Raw genomic sequence first — 20,026 nt, 5'->3', positions numbered from 1 at the left:
CTTCCCATGCTCAGGTTGAATAATGTGGAAATAATTTGAACGCTGTTTAATAAATTGTCCAAATATATTACCACTTACGTAAATGCAAACCACGGAGCTGCAGTGTTATTCAACTTTCCTACGTATTTCCCTTATGTTAACTTAGCATTTTTTGTTGTTGAGTGAATCCGTAACCTTTAAGTGTGACATTTAAAGCAGAAAAGCCCACAGGGTTTGTTACTGATTCACTTGTGATGTGTTCTCAGTGGTCACACTAGCAGCACAACTGATTGATGATAGCATCCAACAGAATGTAGTCTGCCCCAAAACAAAACACATCCCTATTTTCCCAGATGACCTCATAGCTATGTTTCTTCTTGTTGTAGGTCTGTGCATAGCCACAGGAAGTAGGGATGCTGAAAAATCTGAATTATAAAAAAATATTAATACAATATATATATATATATATATATATATATTATTATTGTTACGGTATTATTATAATTTTTTTACATAAGTAGTGCACTGGGGCTTTACTATATAGTAAAGCCATCTGGGATCTGGGATCTGGATGCATGGCTTTTGAACAGCACTGACAGTCATGGCTTGAAGGGCTACATCTTTTGTCAAGTTAAAACGTCAGATTTGACTTTTCATAGCAAGTTAGGAGAACTTATGCAGCAGAATTAACGTAGCAAGTTAGGGGAATTATGTTAAGTTTAGGAAAAGGGTTAGGGTTAGCTAAAATTCAAAACATTTCAACTTTCGACAAAAGCTGGAGCCCTTCTAGCCATGACCGACGTAGAGCCAGGCACAATAAACGGACCGCGGATTTGAACGCCACTCTCCATGGAGCACTCGGTTTGAACTCTAGCGGAGCGAGAGGGACCCACGCGTTCCCACTCCACACCGCGTTACGTTTCCTTGACCGGAGGGGGGCAATGATAGGAGGCGCCAAGGCATAAAAAAGTTTGGGATCAATGAATTATCAGGGCAGCCAAGCTGGAGTAAAACAGTTTAAATGAGACTGTTTCTGATGTTGAGTTCCACGCACACAGCAGGAGGGGGACAAAGATGTGTGGTCACGACTCATGACGCAACCCAGTTCGTCATGAACTGAATCACATTGGAATTTATTTCGTGACGTGAAACCAGGTTAACACTACGGTGGGACACGTTTGTTTTATTAAGTTGCTTATACCATTAATATAGCAAACCCTGCGCTCTACTTTTCACCGCTGGATTATACTCTGCATAGTAGTGCTTATTCCTGAAAGTGGCCTTAGTGAAATCGCCTTTTTATCGCCTTTTTTCACAATACGGATATATTCATACTCTTACACTCTGCCATACTACATAGCCTTGTATTTTACCCAGTGGTGAGAGGTTGCGCTTTACACTGAATCGCGAGGGGCTCTGGGTAACTGTTACCGAATTCTCTGAGAAGACAATGCCTGGCATTCCATCTGTATACCTGTGGTCGCCTGCGTACAGAGAAGAGTCTCGGTGAAGAGAGCGCTACGTTTTGAGCACTTTTGCAGTTTCGTTTGTGTCTCTGTTGAATGCACAGTTTGATTTTGTGCAGCTGGAAAAGAGTCGACAGACAGCTTCAGCACCACGTCTCTGAACAGCTCCCGTTTCCCTTCCGCACATTTCCCCCGGGTTGAATGGGCGCTATTTGTCCGTCTTTCATATAGCTCTTAACTGCTGGCGACTGACTGTTTGCAATGGCATCACACGGATTTTGGGGTCTTGGCGCGCCAGAGAATGCTGGTGATAATACCAGCAACCAAAGCCCCACTACGCGTGAGTATTATCGGCTTGAGCCCCTAAAGGGAAAATGAAATAACCTATTTGGTTGGATAAATCAACGTTTAACGCTTGCAACCCCTAACTCGCATAAACAATGTATTCAGGCTACCAGGATAAATGTGGCTTAACAATGACCGGTAGAAGATGTCACATATTGTTTTTATGTCATGCATATAGCCCCTAGACAAAATGGGCTTAGTCAAGGTTAAGACGACTTAAAAAATGTTGATTATATAAATTGCTAGTAGCCCTATTATTGTGAATTTGGTAGCCCAATACAGCGTATTATGTTCATGTGAGGTTGTGTTCACCCTGTTTCAGCACGTTTTTTCCTGAATATTTGTAAGTTACACAGCCTGAATATAGCCCATTATTCATCCGTCTTTGACTTGCTCTCTCCAGCCAGGGCATGGTGCCAGGCGGCGGCCCAAAAACTACCTGGAGGCATTGGATCGAAACTGTGTGGTAGGTTGGTTCTGGAAAAAACAGCTCCAATTTGCATATTAGCATAGCCTATATGAAGCAATATAACAGTGTCGCAACATATTCATTGCTTATCGTGCATTGAATTGTTTCCTCCTTTTCTGATTTGTATGAACTGAAACAAACATTTAAAGCTCTACTCAGTGTTGCTGGAGAGGGCGAGAAAACATCCGAGCCGACATCTACCAAACTGGATGAGACAACGGTTGGAACCTGCGGATGCAACAAACCGTGCAATTGTCTAAAGGCGACTGAGGCGACTGTTGGTTTCTCAGATCTATATTCAACAGGTAGGCCTATAAACATGACAGGCCTATATTGATACATTTTTCACATACGAAATCGTGATATGAGTGGCCTACCCGCATGATGCATCGTTCATATGAAAAACAGCGTAACCTTCAACTAATTCAACAAGAAGCCCATTTAAAACCCACGTAGGCATACTGACGTATAGACCTATTATTTTGAACTGAAAAATGTGTTATGTTTTCTGATTTACATATAATTAATTTAGGTTAGTCATTATCACTTCGAAACAAATAATAAAATAGTCGATGGCCTTATGTATCTGGTGTAAATATGTAGCCTATTATTTCCCAATAAATCTACACTTTATACGCATTTTCTCCATACTTAAATCTAGGCCTCTCTGTCCTTCATTTTCAAGGTTAAAATGACACTTTAGAGTTCAAATTCAAATTGCCTGCATTTTTACATTGATTCACAGATCTACTACCTGCGTTGGATGGTGACTTGAAGACAATGACTTTTCTCCAAGAAGTTGTGGATATTTTGCTGGCATATATCACGGAATCGTTTGATAGGGAAACGAAAGTCATTGATTTCCACTATCCAAATGAATTGCTCCAGAGAAACAACTGGGAACTGCAGGATGAGCCAGAAACACTGGATGATATTTTGATAAGCTGTCGTGCAACTCTGAAATACGCTATCAAAACAGGTATTATAAGATATATATTTATTGCAACAAAATGCTAATGTCGCAGATTTTTTTATGAGAGGAAATGGACAATTCAAAATCAATATTGCCTGTCTGTCTGCTGTTTTACTCAGCTATCTATATGTTTTTTTTGTAAATTCGTTTTGGGTCAATATACACGAAATTAATTGCTAAATGTTTTCTTCTGAAGAGTTGTTCCTGTTCATAAATTAGGCCTGGGGCTACCCAGACGAAAATTAAAGTACAGCAGGCAGATTGTTTTAAAAAGATACATTAATGGTTTTAGATTAAAATATAAACCAGGCCTATCCAGCGGCATATCCAAGAAAACAGACCTACATGTGTGTTTTCGTTACATGTTTTTATTTAGCAAATGACTGTAGATGGTATGTATAGATGGTGGAAATCTAATGTTTTTGAGATCATAATCTGTTAAATGTGCTAGGTCATTTCCCCCCGTGCCGCACTATTCGGGATGAAGAAAGGCATAATATATGGAGCAAAATGGAAATGACATGATGTCCTTCCCCAAAATACAATTTCCAAACGAATTTGACAGTATCAATGCTAAAATCACTAACATGTTCCATATATGCCATGCTATTATCCTCACCATGTTCAATTTCAAAACTAAAACGAATACCCCTCAGGGCTGGTAAAATGTCAAAAAATACGGAAACGTTTTGAAATCACCTTCTCTCTAAAATGTTCTAGCATGACCATACAAGCTTAATAGTTGTCACTCCAAGAACACACCACAACTGAATTCAACTATGAAGGAGCTACATACAGCCTTACATGCCAAGCTGTGCCAAGTGGCATAGGCACCAGAATCACATAAAAAGCATAGTATGGAAAACAGAAATACAGGAAAATATGCCTGACATTTCCAAAAAGACCACAACTAAATTCTGTAATCTCACACAATTTCCTCTGCTTCTAGCCCACCCCAGATACTTCAATCAGCTCTCAACAGGATTAGATATGGTTGGTCTTGCAGCTGATTGGCTAACGTCCACCGCAAACACCAACATGTGAGTATGACTAGTATGATAAAACAGAATAACAATCATTTCCATTTCCGGTCCATCCATGGGCATTCTCTGCTGCGACTTCTCACACTGATAGTGGAGTCTCACTCAAAGAGAGCATGTGAAAGGTTGAAAGGAAAGGCAGCACATAATTCAATCCCGTATTAATTTAACCCCACCCCTCGCCGCCTTCCCTCCTTCGCTATCCCCATGGCAATTCAAGAGGAAAAAATTAGCATTTTGGCTTGATTCAGGCTAATCGGAAGTTAATTTCTGGCTGAGTGGGGGATGATATATACTGAGAGTCATGGCTCAGTGAAATAAGGGTTCTGCTAGCACAATTAAATGCACTGAATCCCCAAAATGAATACATTTGTAATCAATTTGGAGTCAGACATGCTGCAGTGTAGCGTTTGTATGATGCAGAGAATGTTGAACTGTTTTGTAATGTAGAGAAAAGAGTCATACATAGAGTAATGCATTTAACCTACATAACCTGCAATGACCTTTGTAAATTCCACTGTGTTTGTGGTTGAATTGCAACGTTGTACATTGACATCTACTGCTATGTGCATTCCAATAAACCCAAAGTTTTGCTTTGTCTGTCTTGACTTTGAAATACGTTGTCAGCTTCTATGAGCTATATAACCCCATCCCTCATGCTAAACCTGAGCCCATGATAAACTGTTTCTCAAGCCAAATCGGTTGTGAACCTCCAGAGGGGAGAAAAGACAGATGCTCAATCATTTGTCTGCCATTACATATTTTGTGTAACTCAGTCATGTGATCTCTCTTGTGCAATCCAGGTTCACCTACGAGGTGGCTCCAGTGTTCGTGCTGCTGGAATACGTCACTTTGAAGAAAATGAGGGAGATCATTGGCTGGGAGGATGGCCGAGGGGATGGAATCTTCTCTCCCGGTGCGTAGGTGACGCCAATTATAACCCCCCCATCAGATTCACAGAAAATTGGTTGGCCCATCTCCAGCTATGTGTAAATTAGCATTTTGATGACTAAAATGGAACACTTTCCACAGTCAATTAGCATAAAACCACTTCCTCCCTTACAACATAACGGTTGCTTTCATTTCTCCTCTGGACTCTTGGTTGACATATAACAAAAACAAAAAAACATAGGAGGTTATAATAACCGAGGCAAACTGATGCTTTTTCACAATTACATCGACATGTAAATAAATATATGTTATCATCATTGAAACATTGTATTTTTTGATTATTTCCTCAAAACATTTAAGACAGATTCTCCCGAGACATGTATGTTACCAATACATAACCATTGCATTTACTTTTAGTCCTGTGTTATTGAATAGCCAAAGCATTATCTTCATGTGAGTTTTGACATCTGATGGCTGTACCAAATGATCGTGACACAACACAAGTGATTGAGTGGTGTGCGTCGCCTCTCTCCCCTAGGTGGTGCCATTTCCAATATGTATGCCATGCTGCTGGCTCGCTTCAAGATGTTTCCTGAAGTGAAGGAGAAAGGAATGTCATCAGTCCCCAGACTGGCAGCCTTCACATCCGAGCATGTAGGCCTCCCTCCCCTTACTCCTATCTTTCATTTTCACTTTATTTAATTTGTTAATTCGTTCATTTATCGTTTTATACATTTCTTGCTTTGACTTCCTTTTTTGTGTGTGTTTATTTATTGTGCATTTCATTTAGCTGCTTCATAGTGATGTTACCCCAATGTCTTGGTGAGGGAGTATAATTTGTATGCTTTGTTCTTAGATTACGTCAAATTACAAGGATCCAGCGTTCACTACTTAAAGAGGGTAATGTTTGGCAAAGTGGGCGTCAGATTCCCAATGAAATCCCTTTGGCATACTGCTGGGCCAGCTGTTCCATATAAAGCCAGGTCACATTTTCCAACACTGATGCATTCATGTTGTAGAAAAGGGACTGACATCACCTTCACATGCAGCCACAGCTAATGTGAGGCTGATTTGCTGACATTCTGCATGACAGTACAGCACACAGGGACACTTGCTGTTATCTCCTCTCCCCTGCAGTGGCCCAGGACATTTAAATAATTCGGGCAAACAACAGCTCAAATAGAACACTCCCAAAAGCCGTTGCTTTGCCTTGGACAGCAACATTCCAACGTTACTACAGCTCACCTCTTTTTGTTCTTTCCTTGGTCTTGAATTCCCTTTATAGCAGCATTCAATGAAATGCATCAAACAGGAAATGTAATCAGGTTAAGAGAAGAGCTTGTGCGAGGGATTTCTCTACTTCTGTGTCTTTTAGAGTCATTTCTCAATCAAGAAAGGAGCAGCAGCCCTTGGCATTGGTACAGAGAGTGTCATCTGCATCAAAGCTGATGAGAGGTACTGTAGTGTTTTAACTACACAGTAGGCCTCAGGTGCAGAATAAAACAGAACATGTCATTTAATGGCAAAAGCATTCAAGCAATGAAATCCTGTTTTTTTCTTTCTTCACAGTGGTAAAATGATACCAGCTGACCTTGAAAGGAAAATACTGGAAGCCAAGCAGAAGGTAATTTCATACACACATGACACATCCATCCATATCCCTGTTGAAGAGCAATGGCTATTAAGTCATTTTTTCCCTTCATACTGTGCAACCATATGGAAATTTACCCCAACGATGATCAGGAATGTGTTGTGCTATTATCTAGAATATATCATCGGTAATGTCATGTGTATAATGGGAAATAGTTATAATGTTGGTATGTGACACTGTACATGCGAATTATTTCTTTTCATGTTTTATGTTTAGGGATTTGTGCCATTCTTTGTGAGTGCGACGGCTGGCACCACAGTCTACGGAGCCTTTGACCCCCTCATTGCCATCTCAGATATTTGTAAGAAGTACCAAGTCTGGTTCCACGTGGATGTAAGTAGAAACACGTGTACTTTATCTCTTAAAAAAACATTATTTTTTTTACATGCTGATTTTGTAATAGCTGACTGATAAGAATCGTCCCAACTGATATACAGAGCAAGAATCCTGTTATGGTGGAAAATTACATTAAGTTACACTATACAAGTGGCTATTACACACTCAAGTTACTTTAGGTGAATACCTTTGTTGTTACCTCATCAGATGGTAAGTCCATAACATTTAGCTTTGGGTGTTTCAGGGACAGGGGCACACAGAGCTCACCAGTCAGAGTTTGATTCATGTAATATATCTGAGTCCCCTCTGCTGCTTTCAGCTGACCTAGATAGGAGACAGCCACTCAGCCAGTTTCCTCTGTAACACTGGAGATTAAGGAAACTGGAGCAGGGGCTGTAAATCATCCTTTCCCCTGACTTCCCCATCATGGCCTCTCTCACCGAAGGACTCTGTGTAATGGAGGTGATTGAGGCATGACATAGAGACACCTCTATTAAGACCAAGAAAGGAGATCCATCAGTGTCAAACTGCAGACATGCTAGATTTGTTTAGGGCCTTTTTACGTTGAATTCTTGTATTTTCGAACATAGAACTGTGAGGGTGAGGTTTAGGTTTAGGAGCTCCCTTTCCACAAAATATGAAATAGAGACTAGTCGTCAGTATTTGCAGGAAACTCCGGTCACTCCGGGAATATGAACTGTATGTTATTACATATGGCTGGTTGAGTTCAGACATGCTGTGGTGTAATGGGGCTCTTCATGTTGAGACTCAGTCTCATGCTACAAAGTGTTCTGTAGTTTGGTCATCTCACTATCTCTCTCTCTACTCAGGGTGCGTGGGGAGGCAGTCTCATCATGTCCAGGATGCACAAGTGGAAGCTAGATGGAGTTGAGAGGTCCGTACTGAAATGTACTAAAATGATGAATTTTCATCTTTTAAATCAATATTCAGAAAAAGTACTCATTGTTGTTTCAATTCACAGGGCCAATTCAGTGACATGGAACCCTCACAAGATGATGGCAGTCCCACTGCAATGCTCAGCCCTGCTGGTCCGGGAGGAGGTAAGGGGTCAAAGTCCCCTTTACATATATATTCATCACAATGTCTTCTTTTGTTACATTTCAGAATAAAAGGCCTACTGTATTTTCCTACATGACTAAGGTCATTACTAAGTTACACATCCATCCTAAATGACCTTGTAGCGAATTAGATTATAGGATATGTATTAACTAGCTATTGTCACTGTTGTATAATCGGAATTATAAACTGGGTGGGTCAAGCCCTGAATGCTGATTGGCTGAAAGCCGTGGTATATCAGACCGTATACTATGGGTATGACAAAACATCTATTTGTACTACTAATTATGTTGGAAACCAGTTTATAATAGCAATAAGGCACCTCGGGGGTTTGTGGTATATGGCCAATACACTACGGCTAAGGGTTGAGTCCTACCACTCAGAACAGCCCTTAGCCGTGGTATATTGGCCATATACTACACCCCCTCAGGCCTTATTGTTTAAGTGATTATTTTCTCTTCTCCAGGGGCTGATGCAAAACTGCAACCAGATGCACGCCTGCTACCTGTTCCAGCAGGACAAGCACTACGACCTGTCCTACGACACTGGGGACAAGGCCTTGCAGTGTGGACGTCATGTGGACATCTTCAAGCTCTGGCTCATGTGGAGAGCTAAGGTTGGTAGAGTACTGATTGCAAATGTAGTTCTCTTTCGATCATTTAGTTCAATAAAGATCCCCTCTAGAGATTTTCATCATGCCTTGATTAATTGTAAAACAGATTGTTTTAGATAACATTGATGGTGATATTTTTGGTATTTAAAAAAAATGATATTATAGTTCTCTTTGCCAGGGACTATCTCATGTATATTTCAAAATATATATTCCAAAAGCCTTTTACAGCCTAGTACAATGTACAGTGTATTGCTTTTTTGATTGCATTGGTGACGTCTGTTTGACTACATTGTGTGCAGTATGAATTCCAAACCTTTAGTAGCCTTCTGTTTCTTCAGTCAACAAATGGTCCTGTTAAGTATAATATAGTGAGCTTTGTGATGCTGGACATCCCAGACAAATAGATTCCCTCTCACCATGTGGCTGGGATGTAAAGATTGTCCTGGTCTTCAAGTAGTTAGTTTGACCCCTGCAGCTTGACAGTTGAGGACTAGTGGGGTAATTGCTTATCACAGTGCTACAATGGGAACTGACATCAACCTGCATTGCAAAGACAGCGATGTGTGGAGGGAGTTGTTTTTGCTCGTGTTGCATTTGGACTATGGGTTTTAGTGTACCAAGTGTCTTCTTTAATTTAATTAAGACATTTATGAAACATTCTTGGAAAATGTCAATCACCACAGGAAAACAGCATTATTTGTTCCTGCTATCAGTTATTGGGACTTAAAAATATTAGCTATCGTTAGTATGATTTTAAAATAAGCTCTCTTTTTTTCCATCTTTGTTGTTACCTTTACTGTGTTGTTGACAGCATTTTCCTCTTCACCGATAGGGCACCATCGGGTTCGAGGCTCAGATTGACAAGTGTCTGGAGCTTTCGGAGTACCTGTACAACAAGATCAAGGACCGGGAAGGATATGAGATGGTCTTCAATGGAAAGGTATGTTCATATTAAATGTGCTGTATGGTTAGACACTGAACGACATGAATGATAACACAAAAAAACAAACCAAATATGTGAGGATGTTGTGAATGGCTCAAATCTAATTGGAATGTATTTTATACTATAGAGTAGGGCTGAGCCATGCCATAGAGCCCTCAACACTCAACCTCGAAGCCATTTCCACTCTGTGTGTTTTTTCATTGTTCCCCTCTAATGACGGACGGATGTAGACCTGGGACACCAAGTGGTTGCAATGAATTATCAGGTAGAACAGAAAACCAGCAGATTCCGGACCTCGTAGGGTCAGAGTTGAATACCCCTGCGGTAGAGTATGGACACCCTGGCATTTAAATGACTTTTATTTAGCTATGCTTATAATTACAGCCATATAAAAGACAGAAACCACTATAACACAATAGAGTGACAGGCAGGAATAGTCCAAATCCCCTGGGCATTGGTCCAGGTGTTAACTTGGAACCATAGCACCACATCAGTGCAGTCGGGGACTCAACACTGCCGCTAAATAAATGAGTCTGGTATGCATGGTCAGTCAACCATTGGTAATGAATGCTTTACACCAGTGAGCAGACAGAATTTTTTTCTCCCATCACATCTGGTACTAGGAGATCGACATGTGAGACACTCAGACATAGCTAGAGGGTCTATGAATGAGAGCCTCTCTACCTGCTTACTATTCAGACCACTGCCACCGACAGCACCACCCGACACAGCAGAACTCACAGCAGAGTTCTTTTGTCAGGGTGTGAATTGCTCAGTATACACTGCGCTGGCTTGATAAATTGACAGCCATGATTGCTTTGAGAGCTTTCTATTTTGTACAACCTGAGTGGATTCCAATATTCCATGGTTTCTCTAATGGATTTTTTTCCCGCCTGTCTTTCCAGCTCAATTTGATGTGTGCACCAGCGTGTGTGTGCGCGCGTGCGAGCGAGTGTGTGTGTGTGCGTCCATGTGTAAAGCATAATGATTGACTGATGAATCATTTCGTCTTCCCATCTTGCATTGTCCCAGCCTCAACACACCAACGTGTGCTTCTGGTACCTCCCTCCTGGCATGCGGTACATGGAGGACAAAGAGGAGAAAAAGAAGCGCCTGCACAAGGTGAGCAGTAAGACGTAAAGGACTAGTCCGGTCCTTATTGTCCGAGCCTCAAACGCCTCACGTTTGTCCACATCATGTCTCCTTCACCCGAAACAAAATGGCAGTCCTCTGATGTCATTTGTAGAAAAGCCCCTGTGCCTAAAAATGGAAGGCGTTTGGGAAGTCATTAAGCATGTAAATAGAGTTCAATCGCTCAACCTCGATAGCACAATTGGAATGAGAGAATCTTAAATGACAGACATGTTTCTGTGGAATGTGAGAGGAGGGAGGGAGTGAATATGGGGGGGAGGGGCTACTGTCCATGAGTTCAATCATTGGCCGTGGGTTGTTACTGTGGCAGCCACTCAGCAGCAGGGGTCCTCTAATCTGCAATTAGGATGAACAGATGATGTACGTGCCAGCCATATATAGAGACCTCTCTCTCTCTCTCTCAAACACACATGGGGCTCTATTAAATCTGATATACTTTAGCCGTGATATACTTTTGGCAGTGTCAGAGGTGGGACTGAGTTAGAGCTGTCAAATCCACAAGTGGCATTACACCTAAAGTGGACATTGCCATTGGCTGCAGGAATCCCATCCAGCCTTGTTTACAAGTTCAAACTCTGTAATGTGAGATGTAATCTACACCTCGATTAGGCTGATAGAAATTCTCATTATTTTATTTGACGATTTTTACATTTTAGCGTAATTATTTTTATATAGCCTTCACTTTCTCACGGTGAACTTCTAAAGTGAGTGGGGCTGGTGTGGCTTTGTGACAATGATCGCAAGAGCAGCTGCTCACTGGTTTGAAGGCTCCAATGCAGTTCCACCTCTGACCCGCCGAAACATTGCGCTATGGGGTGTCTGTTATCGCCCGGTTAACGCTTGATCTGATTGAATCTATGCCATTGTCTCATTCACACATGCATGATAACATCCCGATTAAAACAGTGTTGACATGCCTCATCCGTTATGGGTATAGATATTTAGCAGGACTGATATTCTGCGTTTCCCGCAGACAGAGGTGATTAGGGACAATGCTGGACTGTGCTGGAAGACATGATATTCTGAATCCATGTTGACTAGCTTTTTTTCAACCACCAGTGTTTTTCAACAGTGCTTTGAAACAATTGGACACAAAATCCTTTGCCAAAGGACTGATTCAAGTGAGGCACAATTCAGAGTTGATTATTTATTGTTATTTGCAGGGTTGCCAATGACAACAGGACACCTGCAACAGATTTGTGTGGAATGACTGTAGTAATAATAGTAATAATAATAATAATAATATGACATTTGTAGAGCGCATTTCCCATGCTCAATGCGCATAAGGTAGAAAGCAAAAACAAAAAACAGCATCAATACATCAGTAAGGAGAAACAATGACCACAATACATCAAAACATGACCTGCTGATTCAACATATAGACTTAAAACAAATTAAGCGATCAAACATTAAAAGCTAACTAGCATGTTGCATGAGGAAGTGGCTGGTGAAAACTCGACTGCTGACATGCAAAAACATTCAACGTATCAACAGTGCACTAACGAAACAAATACCAAAATATCGTTTTTTTGGTGGATTTTCCCTTTAAAGACAATATCCATTTCCCTTATTAAGCCTAAACTTGCAGAAGTTTCCAAAGTTCCATTCGCCTTGTGTAACTTAATACCCCAGATATATTCTAAGTCAATTGAAGATTACTGTGGACCTGCAGGTGATTTGAATCTGTAAAGCACTGCTACTGTAAAGCTCTAAGCTGAAAAGTTGAGCTTCACAAACTGTCACCTAGCATTACCTCTTGGTAGTACCTCCTTGCCCCTTTAAGCCAAATGTGAATTACAAAAATACTGTACACCCATGTAAAATAGCCTTTTATCCTTTGTATTTCTCTTGAGCACTTCCCAAGCCGCCATACTGCTTGTGAAGGAGACGCGTTCTTTCTTCTAGAGATGAACGTACTTTGGCGCGAAAAGTGGGGGGGTGGCAGCATCATGTTGTGGGGGTGCTTTGCGGCAGGAGGGACTGGTGCACTTTGCAAATTAGATGGCATCATGAGGCAGGAAAATTATGTGGATATACTGAAGCAACATCTCAAGACATCAGTCAGGAAGTTACAGCTTGGTTGCAAATAGGTCTTCCAAATGGACAATGACCCCAAGCATACTTCCAAAGTTGTGGCAAAATGGCTTAAGGACAACAAAGTCAAGGTATTGGAGTGGCCATTGCAAAGCCCTGACCTCAATCCTGTAGAAAATTTGTGAGCAGAACTGAAAAAGCATGTGTGAGCAAGGAGGCCTACAAACCTGACTCAGTTACACCAGCTCTGTCAGGAGGAATGGGCCAAAATTCACCCAATTTATTGTGGGAAGCTTGTGGAAGGCTACCCAAAACATGTGACCCAAGATAAACAATTTAAAGGCTATGCTACCAAATACTAATTAAGTGTATGTAAACTTCTGACCAACTGGGAATGTGATAGAAGAAATAAAAGCTGAAATAAATAATTATCTCTACTATTATTCTGACATTTCACATTCTTAAAATAAAGTGGTGATCCTAACTGACCTAAGACAGGGAATTTGTACTAGGATTAAATGTCAGGAATTGTGAAAAACTGAGTTTAAATGTATTTGGCTAAGGTGTATGTAAACTTCCGACTTCAACTGTATATATATATATTTCAGGGGGTGCTGCAGCACCCTCAGCGCCCCTACTTCCCACGGCTATGCCTGTGTCACTCTCACTATCTCCTCCAGAACATGTAATTGAATCTGCCTCTGCACATCAGAGAATGTAATCCACAAAGCCAGACAGACTGTACTGAACAACAAATAAATGACTTTTACCAAGTTTTATTGCAAGATAGCCTCTCAACATCACAGTTTCTGCTGAACTCTTGTGAACCTTGTTGGTGTTAGATTTATTTGTCACCCCAGCTGTCTGTAGCTGTCTTTTCGGCCTGTCCACTGAGTGAATGTAATTTGTGCATCTGTAGATACTATAGCTTGACTACAGGGATGTGTCGCACATTGAAAACACAGAGGTTTGATAAAGTGAACAGCATTTAATACTGGAAGTTTCCTTTTTTTAGGGAATAAAACGTTGATTCGTGTCCATTTGTTTGTCAAAGGAAATTGTCAATTTATCCAGGCTTCACAAAAAGGGGCTTGACATTTTTAAATAAATACATGTGACCTTGTTTTACAATAGTATTTCCTCGTAATAGTCGAAAAGCACTTAACACTTTTTCTTCTTAACCCAACTGTATGTGTCTTGTTGTCTAGGTGGCTCCAGTGATCAAGGCCAGGATGATGGAGTATGGGACAACCATGGTCAGCTACCAACCACAGGGGGACAAGGTCAACTTCTTCCGCATGGTCATCTCCAACCCCGCGGCCACCTTTGAGGACATCGACTTTCTTATCGAGGAAATCGAGCGGCTCGGTCAGGATCTATAAGACTTGTGTCACCCAAATATCCCTCTCCTTTTCCCTAAACGGATGAAATGTTTGTTGTGAATGTATTGGTAATCCATTTTTCTTTCTTCCAAAGTCATATATTATAACAAGGTATGTTTGAGAAGAAAAAAATAATCTATAGATATATCCATATTTATGTATCGCAGCTTTGTCGTGGACCTCCTTGGTCTGGGGTTCTGTAAAAGTTTTTCCTAGTGTAGAGTAGTGTAATTGATGTAACTTTATATGTATTTTTTGTGATATGAAATGCTAGTGCAATAGGTTGATGAGGAAGAGTTTATTTTCTAATTGTTTTCTCATTTGCAAGGTACATTGGAAGTGCCAGACGTGGTTACATTCCATTGTAAGCTACATTCTAGTCTCACTCATGTTTAAAAGAACACTTCCGACTTATCTCAACTCAGTCCACTGCCTTAACATTTGCATACTTCAAGCAGTGGTTTTGGTCAAATGTTGGTTGACTCACTTCTACTTGTATTAGAAAACAATGACAAAGTCTCCAAATCCAACACATCCCATAACTGTAGTATCTGAATTTAAACACATTTCCAAAGAATCTGAAGGATGAAAAGAGTCGTGCCTCATAGCAGTGAAGGAGAAAGACAATGTCAATCGACTAACACCAAGCAGCTCTAAGAGTAGCGCCACAGTAATGCTCTTCAAAGCAGCCATGTTTATGCTCAACAGCAAAAGCACTTTTCATTTAATGTCACTTTCAATTCTCTCTCTGGTGTGTAGTGGGTGCAAGATGATATCAACTCAGCAAAAAAAGAAACGTCCTCTCACTTCAACTGCGTTTATTTTCAGCAAACGTAACATGTGTAAATATTTGCATGAACAGAACAAGATTCAACAACTGAGACAAACTGATCAGGGGGGGGGGGTCAAAATCAAAAGTAACAGTCTGTATCTGGTGTGGCCACCAGCTGCATTAAGTACTGCAGGGCATCTCCTCCTCGTGGACTGCACCAGATTTGTCAGTTCTTGCTGACCAGCAGTATGGCTGGTGGCATTGTCATGCTGGAGGGTCATGTCAGGATGAGCCTGCAGGAAGGGTACCACACAAGGGAGGAGGATGTCTTCCCTGTAACGCACAGCGTTGAGATTGCCTGCAATAACAACAAGCTCAGTCCGATGATGCTGTGACACACCACCCCAGACCATGACGGACCCTCCACCTCCAAAACGATCCCGCTCCAGAGTACAGGCCTCGGTGTAACGCTCATTCCTTTGACGTCAGTGAAGAGCACTTTTTCCCAGTCCTGTCTGGTCCAGCGACGGTGGGTTCGTGCCCATAGGCGACGTTGTTGCCGGTGATGTCTGGTGAGGACTTGGCTTACAACAGGCCTACAAGCCCTCAGTCCAGCCTCTCAGCCTATAGCGGACAGTCTGAGCACTGATGGAGGGATTGTGCATTTCCAGTTGTTGTTGTTTCCATCCTGTACCTGTCCCGCAGGTGTGATGTTTGGATGTACCAATCCCGTGCAGCTGTTGTTACACGTGGTCTACCACTGCGAGGACGATCAGCTGTCCATCCTGTCTCCCTGTAGCGCTGTCTTAGGCGTCTCACAGTACGGACATTGCAACTTATTGCCCTGGCCACATCTGCAGTCCTTATGCCTCCTTGCAGCATGCCTAAGGCACATTCACGCAGATGAGCAGGGACCCTAGGCATCTTTCTTTTGGTGTTTTTCAGAGTCAGTAGAAAGGCCTCTTTAGTGTCCTAAGTTGTCATAACTGTGACCTTAATTGCCTACTGTCTGTAAGCTGTTAGTGTCTTAACAACCGTTCCACAGGTGCATGTTCATTAATTGTTTATGTTTCATTGAACAAGCATGGGAAACAGTGTTTAAACCCTTTACAATGTAGATCTGTGAAATTATTTGGATTTTTACGAACTATCTTTGAAAGACAGGGTCCTGAAAAAGGTACGTTTCTTTTTTTGCTGAGTTTAGGTGTGTGTGACCGAAACACATGACGGGGAGTAATTCAGGCCAAGTTGTATAGTCAGCCATGTTGTTTGTACCTCTCAGTAAATTGATATACACTGAATATACCAAACATTAGGAACACCTTCTTAATATGGAGTTTTAACCTGTCTCCTCCCCTTCATCTACACAGATTGAAGTGGATTTATCAAGGGATCATAGCGTTCACCTGGTCAGTCTATGTCATTGAAAGATCAGGTATTCGTAATGTCTTGTACACTCAGTGTAATTCTGTGGCAGTGTCACCTTCTTGGGATAGACATCAGACCTTTTAGAGCAGTCTTCATTGGAGAGAACCTGTATTTGAAGTGGAGTGAAGAGATTGGGTCAATATACTGCTTATTCATGGGGCCAATGAGCGATTAATTACATGTAGAAACTGATAGAATTTTGTTTTGAGTATAGGCACTTCACCAGGCTTGCAGCTATACTTGACATCACTTGCACAAAAGCATAGGGAAGAGAGGTGCCTCCCTTATCATTGTGGTTGAGGCATCTACTGTGTATTAATTCTCAAGCAATTACGTATTTATCTGGCCAATAAACAAAGTTAACAAGCATCGTTTTGGTCAACTCAATAGTCTACAAAATTAGATGATCATATGCAAGTGTAAAAAAAATGTATAACTTGCAAAAACATTGTTAAAAGTTATGGACAATTGCATAGGTCAGCAGAGGGCAAGCACTGCTTCACTATAAGCAGGGGTTTTGTAGCATTGTCATTAGAACACAAGTTAGAAAAGCACAATTTCCTCAACATGGTTTGTCAGTGTACAATCCCTTTTAATCATAGGTTGTAAATAGAATTTTTAGATACCATAACTGTAGTACATATCTATGTGTATGCATTTGTGTATACAAAAGGCATATAATCAGAGACTATTTGTGAGGTAAAAAATATTCATATTTTCTCTATTGAAAGAACAGTATTTTCATCCCTGTTAGTTGATATTGCTTCTTCCTGTGTTTTTATGTCAAAATACTTGACTTGATTAGTGTATGATAGCTACTTCAAAGATAAATGTGTTCAGGGACTGGCTTTCAAAGGAAATTTTCCGAATTCATCTTGGAAACCATTTCAGATTACGACTATGGTACAGTGTAGATTTCAAATGAGTACGCAAAGCCATTTCAAAACTCAAGCCCTGTGGTTTTTGTGTACAAGTGATACAGTACTTGACAGTATGTGCCAATGTGTACTTTTGTGTGTTTGTAACTGTGTTGCCTTAGTATCAATCGCCAGTATTGTCTAGTTCTCCTCAAAGGGAAGATTGTGCACTTTAGACTAAACGCATAAGATGACTTAATAATGTGCAATGTCCAATGGTTGTTCATAGTTCGATGTTAAAAGACATACACAAAAAATGGAAACTGTCAATAGTCTGAATGTGTGGCGACTTAAGGGTCTGTTGGAAGTACCGGGTTTGATTGGAAAATGCTTGCTTTTATTGTTCCGTTGTTTTGTAGTTGGAGTGATCTTTAGATATTATGAAGTCCATCAACTGTCTTCAACAATGGAAGTTTAAATATTTAAAAAATAATACAAAAAAATGCTGCATCCTTAAATCTATTTTCTGAAGTGATTCTATCTTTCCATGCCTTATTTAAATTGTCAAGCACACTGTGACACAAGCAACATTGGGTATTGAATCATAGAAACAAAAATAGGAATCTCACTGTGGTAGTCGGAAAGTCAGCCATTTTGTTTCTCTTGCTGCTGCTACTAGATTTACTTCCTTTGCATGTGCATGAAACGCCTTGCCTTTCCAGCTTGTGAAATACAATCTACGGTATGTGTAGTCCGGTTTCCACTAGTTACCATAGCCACAAGTCAAAATTGGCTTTTTCGTAAAAATGTATTTAAGGATAGGGTTAGGCATACGTTTAGCAGTGTGTTTAAAGTTAGGGTTAAGGTTTAAAACCACATTTTATGAAGATACATTTAAGAAATAGGCAGGGTTTATGTATTTTGGGCTGTGGTAACTAGTGACAACCATGTAGTCCCTCTTAATAGCTTTAGCGTCAAATTAATAGCTTATCTTATACTATAGTGTGCACTGTCGCTAGCCTTTAACAGCTGCTTTATGTATCGTTGACGTCCTGTACAAAGTTAGCTTCTCGGTCAGCAAGCATGCTAATCTTGCCTTGCAACTGTCCTCTCTGTGCTAATCTAACTTTCTCTATACTGTATCTCTTTCGCTTTAAGTCTGTCGCTATGAACGTAGAATAATATATCTTTATGTGTAGATCCCAAGCATGCCTTTCTAAAAGCTCTTCTATACATATATATATACATAAACCTCTCTATCTCTCTCTATCGCTCTCTAGCTTTGCCCTAGTAGCAATCAAATCTCACTACGAATAATGTATTGCTTTCATCTGAAGTTTCTTGGCTACCCACAATATTCGCAGTCTGTTTGAGAATGTTTTTGGTTTATGCTGGCTTGTGTCATGGTGATGGACTTGATAAACAGCATTACATAAGTAGTTTAATTTAACCGTCTCAGTGGAATCTGAATAAAAGCGGTCCCTTTTCTGAGGTCCCTAATTGCCTCAACTGGTGTCTGGAAACAATAGATCCTGTACAGTCAAGATTCCCAACCTGGTTTCTGGGATGAGTCTAAAATATATTATCTTTGCCCTGTAACAAAGTATGTTTGAAATGACAATCTGAGAATTGACTGTGTTTACAGAAATAAACACACAAACATGCATTCATGTGATACAAAAATAATGTATTATATAAACTTATCCTGTAAACTTGGTTACTGGTTTTGAATGAATAGGAACCCTTATGTACAGTCGCATGTATACAAGCCTCTCTCAAACATCCAGTTATCTTGAAATGTGTGTCACTCTCTTGGGGAAATACAAATAAATATTCTTCTTGCCAAAAGTAAAAGACATCCTCAGTTTTGTCTTTTATCCTGCCTCAACACAATTTCCAGGCCTCTGGAAATGTCAGAAAATGTCCAAACATGAAAGAGCAATATTGCATAGTTGGGTGATTCTGCAACTGCGGGAACTTATGTCCTCAGAGTCAATTTTGGGGATTTTTTAAATATTTTTTATGATTTTATTCTTTATATGTTAAGTTCACACAACAATCACCCCATATTTCTTTATCACCTCTCTATCATGTATTTTAGCTACTTTTCAGATGCATTTTATACCTTCATTTCACTCTTTCGCCCTTGTCCCTGACCCAGACGTTTGAGCTACTACGATGAGAAAACATTAATAACTACACATTATGAAATGTTACCTTTTAGAGAAAGAGTCAATTCAATCAAATCTATATCAATATGTACTGTGAGTATGCCCTTTATGTTATTTACACAAAACATACCTTTCCTTTGGTAGTGGTGTCATTGCCACCACTGAGGGCAAATTCAAGTTTTGTAAAGAGAATGTTAACTTAGTTACCATGGAAACTTATTGTGACACTGAAGCACATGGCTGCAGCAGACAGTTGTTCCAGAAGTGATGTACAGAAGTTGAAGAAAAATCTAGGTAAATATTGCTTGTGCATAGAATATTGTTATTGTCAGTCATTACCAAACAGGCTATAATTTATTTTATAATTTATAATTTATTTAACCTTTCTGATCTCCCCATCCCGGATCCGGGATCGTGAATACAGACTCAAGCTCATTACCATAACGC

General features: G+C 40.4%; 1 protein-coding gene across 1 annotated transcript; it reads left to right on the top strand.

The window, feature by feature from the left end:
• Positions 1-519: 519 nt before the first annotated feature.
• Positions 520-19,262, top strand: gad2 (glutamate decarboxylase 2). Its single transcript, XM_021562788.3, has 16 exons — positions 520-1,785; positions 2,194-2,256; positions 2,409-2,564; positions 3,005-3,238; positions 4,182-4,272; positions 5,076-5,188; positions 5,702-5,817; positions 6,539-6,618; positions 6,733-6,787; positions 7,031-7,147; positions 7,981-8,045; positions 8,133-8,211; positions 8,694-8,843; positions 9,673-9,780; positions 10,816-10,905; positions 14,178-19,262. Exons 1-16 carry the CDS (start codon positions 1,707-1,709, stop codon positions 14,349-14,351), a joined length of 1,770 nt encoding a protein of 589 aa, XP_021418463.1. The 5' UTR covers positions 520-1,706; the 3' UTR covers positions 14,352-19,262.
• Positions 19,263-20,026: the final 764 nt, after the last annotated feature.

This window comes from Oncorhynchus mykiss, chromosome 15 (assembly GCF_057628025.1).
Source record: "Oncorhynchus mykiss isolate SJ-2025 chromosome 15, ASM5762802v1, whole genome shotgun sequence".
Lineage (NCBI taxonomy): Eukaryota > Metazoa > Chordata > Actinopteri > Salmoniformes > Salmonidae > Oncorhynchus > Oncorhynchus mykiss.
The sequence above is the reverse complement of the archived record's forward strand: the minus strand, read 5'-3'. Positions and strand labels throughout refer to the sequence as shown.

Bases quoted from the DNA above. Each gene is read 5' to 3' on its own strand.
- gad2 (XM_021562788.3), top strand. From the start codon at position 1,707: ATGGCATCACACGGATTTTGGGGTCTTGGCGCGCCAGAGAATGCTGGT. The intron at 3,239-4,181 runs GTATTATAAGAT...CTCTGCTTCTAG, and splicing joins GAAATACGCTATCAAAACAG to CCCACCCCAGATACTTCAAT. The intron at 7,148-7,980 runs GTAAGTAGAAAC...CTCTCTACTCAG, and splicing joins AAGTCTGGTTCCACGTGGAT to GGTGCGTGGGGAGGCAGTCT.